The sequence below is a fragment of the Salmo salar genome, chromosome 18 (genome assembly GCF_965601325.2).
Source record: "Salmo salar chromosome 18, fSalSal1, whole genome shotgun sequence".
In the NCBI taxonomy this organism is placed as follows: Eukaryota; Metazoa; Chordata; class Actinopteri; order Salmoniformes; family Salmonidae; genus Salmo; species Salmo salar.
This window is the reverse complement of record NC_138308.1, coordinates 78919538-78927069: the sequence shown is the minus strand read 5'-3', so window position 1 is coordinate 78927069 and position 7532 is coordinate 78919538. Positions and strand designations below refer to the sequence as shown.

The window sequence follows — 7532 nt, the reverse complement described above, 5'->3', positions numbered from 1 at the left end:
GACAATGGTGCCAATATTAAAGTAGTTGGCTAGAACTGTGGGTAGAAGGGAGTAGATGTCTTGGATACGGGCGCCTGGGTGACAGTGGACCTTGGTCAGGCTGCAGGCAGGCCAATATCTCTCACTATCAAGCTGCCCAAGATGATGGTGGTGGTGATGGAATCCGATGGGGAAGGAAGAGGGGGTACAGAACGGGCCTGCCTTGGGCAGGGGGGAGGAGGTGGGCTTTGACTCATGCCTGCCTGACTCACCGCACATGTACCAGTAATAGCAGATGGTGTCAGAATCCTCAAGGAGGGACCCAAGACCTTGTTTCCTTTAGTCAGCGACCGGCTGAGCTGTGAAGGGTGCCCCTGAATGGCAGCTGGCTGTTGGTGTACTCCCAGGATCAGAGCTGACTCCCAGGGCCGGTATGTCCGTCTCCAGTAGGGCTAAGCTGTTTAACCTGTTATGGCTAGGGGGCAGTATTTTCACGGCCGGATAAAAAACATAGCCGATTTAATCTGATTATTACTCCTGCCCAGAAACTAGAATATGCATATAATTATTAGCTTTGGATAGAACACACTCCAAAGTTTCTAAAACTGTTTGAATGGTGTCTGTGAGTATAACAGAACTCATTTGGCAGGCCAAAACCTGAGAAGATTCCATGCAGGAAGTGCCCTGTCTGACAATTTCTTGCCCTTCTTGATTATCTCTATCCAATACACGGGATCTCTGCTGTTACGTGACACTTCCTACGGCTCCCATGGGCTCTCAGAAGGCGGCAAAAAGCTGAATCGTGGCTTTGCAGGCTCTGGCTGAAAAACATTAGCGCGTTTGGATAGTGGCTGCTCACAGTACTGTGAGACTCAGGCTCGTGCACGAGTTGACTCCATGTTTTATCTTTGAACGAAAACCACCACTCCCGGTCGGAATATTATCGCTTTTTTACGAGAAAAATTGCATAAAAATTGATTTTAAACAGCGGTTGACATGCTTCGAAGTACGGTAATGGAATATTTAGAAATTATTTGTCACGAAATGCGCCGTGCGCGTGACCCTTCGTCACCCTTGGATAGTGTCTTGAACGCACGAACAAAACGCCGCTATTTGGATATAACAATGGATTATTTTGAACCAAACCAACATTTGTTATTGAAGTAGCAGTCCTGGGAGTGCATTCTGATGAAGAACACCAAAGGTAATCAAACTTTTCTAATAGTAAATCTGACTTTGGTGAGTGCTAAACTTGCTGGGTGTCTAAATAGCTAGCCCTGTGATGCCGGGCTATGTACTCAGAATATTGCAAAATGTGCTTTCACCGAAAAGCTATTTTAAAATCGGACACCTCGATTGCACAAAGGAGTTCTGTATCTATAATTCTTAAAATAATTGTTATGTTTTTTGTGAACGTTTATCGTGAGTAATTTAGTAAATTCACCGGAAGTGTTCGGTGGGAATGCTAGTTCTGAACGTCACATGCTAATGTAAAAAGCTGGTTTTTGATATAAATATGAACTTGATTGAACAAAACATGCATGTATTGTATAACATAATGTCCTAGGGTTGTCATCTGATGAAGATCATCAAAGGTTAGTGCTGCATTTAGCTGTGGTTTTGTTTTTTGTGACATTATATGCTAGCTTGAAAAATGGGTGTCTGATTATTTCTGGCTGGGTACTCTGCTGACATAATCTAATGTTTTGCTTTCGCTGTAAAGCCTTTTTGAAATCGAACAGTGTGGTTAGATAAAGGAGAGTCTTGTCTTTAAAATGCTGTAAAATAGTCATATGTTTGAAAAATTGAAGTTTTTGTATTTTTGAGGAATTTGTCATTTCCGCCACGCCTATCATTGGATATTGGAGCAGGTGTTCCGCTAGCGGAACGTCTAGATGTAAGAGGTTAATAACTGGATCTGATCTTCCAGGATATATGGAGGCTGACCAGACTGCCTTCCACCCAACCTCCTTTGCCTTGCCAGTGTCCAGTCTACCACTGGCTGTGGAGTTGAGCTTACCATATGTCCAGTGAATTGGTGCAGGTCAGTACCGCCCGACTCATCAACCCCTTGGCTGTAGGAGGCCTTCTGAACTTAAATGATGTGTTCCTGGGCTGCATCAAAGTGCTTAGAAAGCACATCTTGTCTCCTGGGTGGTGCAGTGGTCTAAGGCACTGCATCGCAGTGCTAGCTGTGCCACCAGAGATTCTGGGTTTGAGCCCAGGCTCTGTCTCAGCCGGCCGCGACCGGGAAGCCCATGGGGCGGCGCACAATTGGCCCAGCGTTGTCCAGGTTAGGGAGGGTTTGGCCGGCAGAGATATCCTTGCATCATCGCGCAATAGCGACTCCTGTGGCGGGCCGGGTGCAGCGTACGCTGACCAGGTCGCTAGGTGTACGGTGTTTCCTCCGACACATTGGTGCGTCTGGCTTCCGGGTTGGATGTGCATTGTGTCAAGAAGCAGTGCGGCTTGGTTGGGTTGTGTTTCGGAGGATGCATGGCACTCGACCTTCGCCTCTCCCGAGTCCGTACAGGAGTTGCAGCGATGAGATAAGACTGTAACTGCTACCAATTGGATACCACAAAATTGGGGAGAAAAAAGGGGTAAAAACATTTTTTATTAAAAAAGAAAGCACATCTTGTTTTTCTCGCAGCTGAGATAGCAGCCGGAGAATCTCTTCCCTAAGTTGCTTGATGATGATACATTTGGAACAGACAAAGAATTTATGTTCATTTATTAGTTCCACCTTGTTTAACTTCTCTTGCGTAAAGATCATCTCGCACCTAGCACATTTGAGCCCAGAAGTAGACACAAATGTGTCTGCAGGAGGCCTAGTGGTTAGAGTGTTGGACTAGTAACTGAAAGGTTGCAAGATGAAGGTAAAAATCTGTCGTTCTGGCCCTGAACAAGGCAGTTAACCTCCCTGGGCAAGGTGGGACATTTGCGTAAACATATGACTATTTTACACCATTTTAAAGACAAGACTCTCGTTAATCTAACACATTGTCCAATTTCAAAAAGGCTTTACATCGAAAGCAAAACATTAGATTATGTCAGGAGAGTACCCTGCCAAAAATAATCACACAGCCATTTTCAAAGCAAGCATATATGTCACAAAAACCAAAACCACAGCTAAATGCAGCACTAACCTTTGATGATCGTCATCAGATGACACTCCTAGGACATTATGTTATACAATACATGCATGTTCTGTTCAATCAAGTTCATATTTATATCAAAAACCAGCTTTTTACGTTAGCATGTGATGTTCAGAACTAGCATAACCACCGCAGACTTCCGGTGAATTTACTAAATTACTCACGATTAACGTTCACAAAATACATAACAATTATTTTAAGAATTATAGATACAGAACTCCTTTAAGCAATCGCGGTGTCAGATTTTAAAATAGCTTTTCGGCGAAAGCACATTTTGCAAAATTCTGAGTACATAGCCCGGCCATCACGGCTAGCTAATTTGACACCCACCAAGTTTGGCCCTCACCAAACTCAGATTTACTATAAGAGAAATTGGATAACCTTTGCTGTTCTTCGTCAGAATGCACTCCCAGGACTTCTACTTCAACAACAAATGTTGTTTTGGTTCCAAATAATCCATAGTTATATTGAAATACCTCCGTTTTGTTTGTGCGTTCAGGTCAGTATCTGAAGGGTGACGTGCGAGCACATTTCGTGACAAAAAAATTCAAAATATTCCATTACCGTACTTCGAAGCATGTCAAACGCTGTTTAAAATCAATTTTTATGCTATTTTTCTCATAAAATAGCGATAATATTCCAACCGGGCGACGTTGTATTCATTCAAAGGCTGAAAGAAAAAAATTGAGAATTCACATGATCGCGCATCTCCAGTGTCACTGTTCCCAGCCTGACCACTCACAAAATCTCCTGCTGTTTTTCGCCCAGAGACAGGAGAGACATCATTACACTTTCTGGCGCCTTCTGAGAGCCAATAGAAGCCTTAGAAAATGTCACGTTACAGCAGAGATGCTGTATTTTTGATAGAGATGCCACAGAAGGAGAACAAATTGTCAGACAGGGCACTTCCTGTATGGAATCTTCTCAGGTTTTGGCCTGCCATATGAGTTCTGTTATAGTCAACAGACACCATTCAAACAGTTTTGGAAACTTTAGAGTGTTTTCTATCAAAATCTACTAATGATATGCATATTCTCGTTTCTGGGGAAGAGTGGTAACCAGTTTAAATCGGGTACGTTTTTTATCCGGCCGTGCAAATACTGCCCCCTAGCCCCAACAGGTTTTAACTGACTTGCCTAACAGCAACACCAGCACAGCTAAAGCCCCCCTCATTCTGAAACAGCAGGCATTTTCAAAGTATTTAGTCTATGAGGCTAAGTCCCCCACTTTATATACACATCAGAGGTGGCTGGTGGGATGAGATATCGGAGGACAGGCTCATTGCAATGGCTGGAATGGAATGGTATCAAACAAATTTCAGGCATTTCAATGAGTCTGTCCTCTAATATCTCCTCCAACCAGTCAAAACCTGATACGCATTGGTTGCGGATGACTCATACATGGAAACTTTAACAGGTGTCCTCAGTACATTTAGAGAACATAGCCAAGGACTGTGTTTGATGTAACAGAACACAAGTCAAGATTACTCCACGTCACGTCATTCACTGGCCACAGTGGACTAATACATGGGAAATTGAACAGATGTCCCCAGTGGAGCATTTACACAATATAGCCAAGTCCCTGTGTAATGTAACAGAACCCAGGTAAAGATTACCACATGTCACGCCATTAACATTTCAGGTTGTTTAAAGCCACGGGAAAGTCAGTGGGAACTGCTACAATAGATTAGGATAATAGATTAGGACAATTCTTATTTTCTCTCTTTTGCATGTGATGCATTATTGCTCCGTCGCAGGAACAGAAATGGTTGGTTTTCAGACCAATGGTCAACTCCCATGATGTGTCTTGCCCCACGTTTGAAACCCTGATGATTCATATTATTACAAATTTTGTTATTATATCATTTTTTTCCCTCATCAATCTACACACAATACCCCATAATGACAAAGCAAAAGCGTTTCTATTTTTTTATTTCGCAAATGTATTAAAAATAAAAAACGGAAATATCACATTTCCATACACTGCCGTTCAAAGGTTTGGGGTCACTTAGAAATGTCCTTGTTTTTGAAAGAAAGCCATTTTTTGTCGATTAAAATAACATCAAATTGATCAGAAATACAGTGTAGACATTGTTAATGGTGTAAATGACTATTGTAGCTGAAAACGGCAGATTTGTAATGGAACATCTACATAGGCGTACAGAGGCCCAGTGTCAGCAACCATCACTCCTGTGTTTGGCATGTTGTGTTAGCTAATCCAAGTTTATCATGTTAAAAGGCTAATTGATCATTAGAAAACCCTTTTGCAATTATGTTAGCACAGCTGAAAACTGTTGTTCTGATTAGAGAAGCAGTACAACTGGCCTTCTTTAGACTAGTGGAGTATCTGGAACATCAGCATTTGTGGGTTCGATTACAGGCTCAAAATGGCCAGAAACAAAGAACTTTCTTCTGAAACTCGTCAGTCTATTCTTGTTCTGAGAAGTCCTCAACTGGCAGCTTCATTAAATAGTACCCGCAAAACACCAGTCTCAATGTCAACAGTGAAGAGGCGGCTCCGGGATGCTGGCCTTCTAGACAGAGTTGCAAAGAAAAAGCCATATCTCAGACTGGCCAATAAAAAGAAAGGGTTAAGATGGGGAAAAGAACACAGACACTGGACAGAGGAACTCTGCCTATAAGGCCAGCATCCCGGAGTCGCCTCTTCGTTGATGATACATAAGGGTTCATCTTAAAAGCATTTGTAAGTGCATTTATAAATGGTTAATAAATGGAGGTAAATATTGGCTCTCTATTTGGGAAACTGACCAGTTATTGCACTATTTTGACCAATGCGATATAACACTTTATTAATGGTTAATAATACATGTACAAATAATTAAATAGTCGTTAATAACGTAATTATAACCCCTTTGCAAATGGAACCTTTTTGTAAAGTTTTACCCTTTAAGTTTGGAGGATTATGAGTGGTGCACACCTAATGTCTGTTTATTTGAAGGAGAGAGAGAGAGAAACAGAGAGATATAGAGTCCGATTTAACAAGCCTTTATTGTACAATTCAGGAATCCACAGAGTTTAAATTCAGTGTGACAGCCAAAGAATCAAGAGAAAGACTACATTTAATCTGATTGCATGTCAGCTTTTCGTGTTGTTCCTCTCACATAGGGAAGAGCAGAAAGACACTGAAGATACTGTGTTTATCGTGATCATCATAGAGCCTAAAGCCTGCATCAAGTTCCATATTGATCACATCCCTTTCCTCCAGCTCTAGAATCACTGCATTGGATACATACTGATAATCTCCTAAATTCTTCTGACCTGCCCACATTATATAGTACTTGCCATTCTTTTTCATGGATACACCCACCCTTTGTGAGATGCGGTTGTCCATACCAGTGAATCTGATGTAGTAGACACCTCTCACTGGTGCTGTGAAGGCCCCTGTAACTGGGCTGTAGGCATTACCAATGTTAGTGATGACATTGTTGTACACTAGTGTGACAAAAGTATTGAAGGGTCCCACTGGACGGCCTAAAGCAGCAGAGAAGGCTACCTTTGGTCTGTCTGTGTTCTCTCTCTTCAGCTCATCCACCTCCTGCTCACTGGAACTCAGTCTGGCCTCCAGTTTGAACAGCTCTGCATCTTGGTCTTGGTTCTTCGCCTCGACGCGTGCCAGTCTAGTCCACAACTTTGCATTCTCTCTCTTCAGCTCCTCCACCTTCCCCTCCCTGGCATTCAGTCCCTCCCCCATGGTGGACAGCTCTGCTGCTTGTGACACGTTCTCTCTCTTCAGTTCTTCAACTGTGTTCTTGTGGAACTCCACTCTCGGTTCCACCATCATGTCTCTCAGAGCTCTCAGCTCAGCCCAGTTATCAGGTTGGGTGGTCTCTGTAGTGTCATTCTCTCTGACCTCTCCACTCTCTTGCTGAGCCCATGTTCCAGACAGACAGAACAGCAATACCAGCACAGCTACAGCCCCCCTCATTCTGAAACAGCAGGCCTTTTCAGAGTATTTAGTCTATGAAGCTCAGTCCCCCACTTTATATACACATCAGAGGTGGCTGGTGGGAGGAGATATATTGGAGGACAGGCTCATTATAATGGCTGGAATGGAATTAATAGACTGGACTCAAACACATGGAAACCATTTGTTTGATGTGTTTGATTCCTGTCCATTTATTCAATTTCAGGCATTTCAATGAGCCTATCCTATGATATCTCTTCCCACCAGCCACAACTGATAAACATTGGCCTTGGTGGACTAATACATAGGCACTTTAACAGGTGTCCTCAGCACATTTAGAGAACATAGCCAAGGACAGGCCTTCCCTGGCCTTCCCTGTGGCTCAGTTGGTAGCGCATGGTGTTTGCAACGCCAGCATGGTGTGTGCAACGACAGGGTTGTGGGTTCGATTCCCACAGGGGGCCAGTACAA

General features: G+C 43.1%; 1 protein-coding gene across 1 annotated transcript; it reads right to left on the bottom strand.

Moving 5' to 3' along the window:
- Positions 1-6126: 6126 nt before the first annotated feature.
- LOC106577753 (uncharacterized) lies at positions 6127-7104 on the bottom strand. Its single transcript, XM_014156072.2, has one exon. It carries the CDS (start codon positions 7080-7082, stop codon positions 6255-6257), a length of 828 nt encoding a protein of 275 aa, XP_014011547.1. The 5' UTR covers positions 7083-7104; the 3' UTR covers positions 6127-6254.
- Positions 7105-7532: the final 428 nt, after the last annotated feature.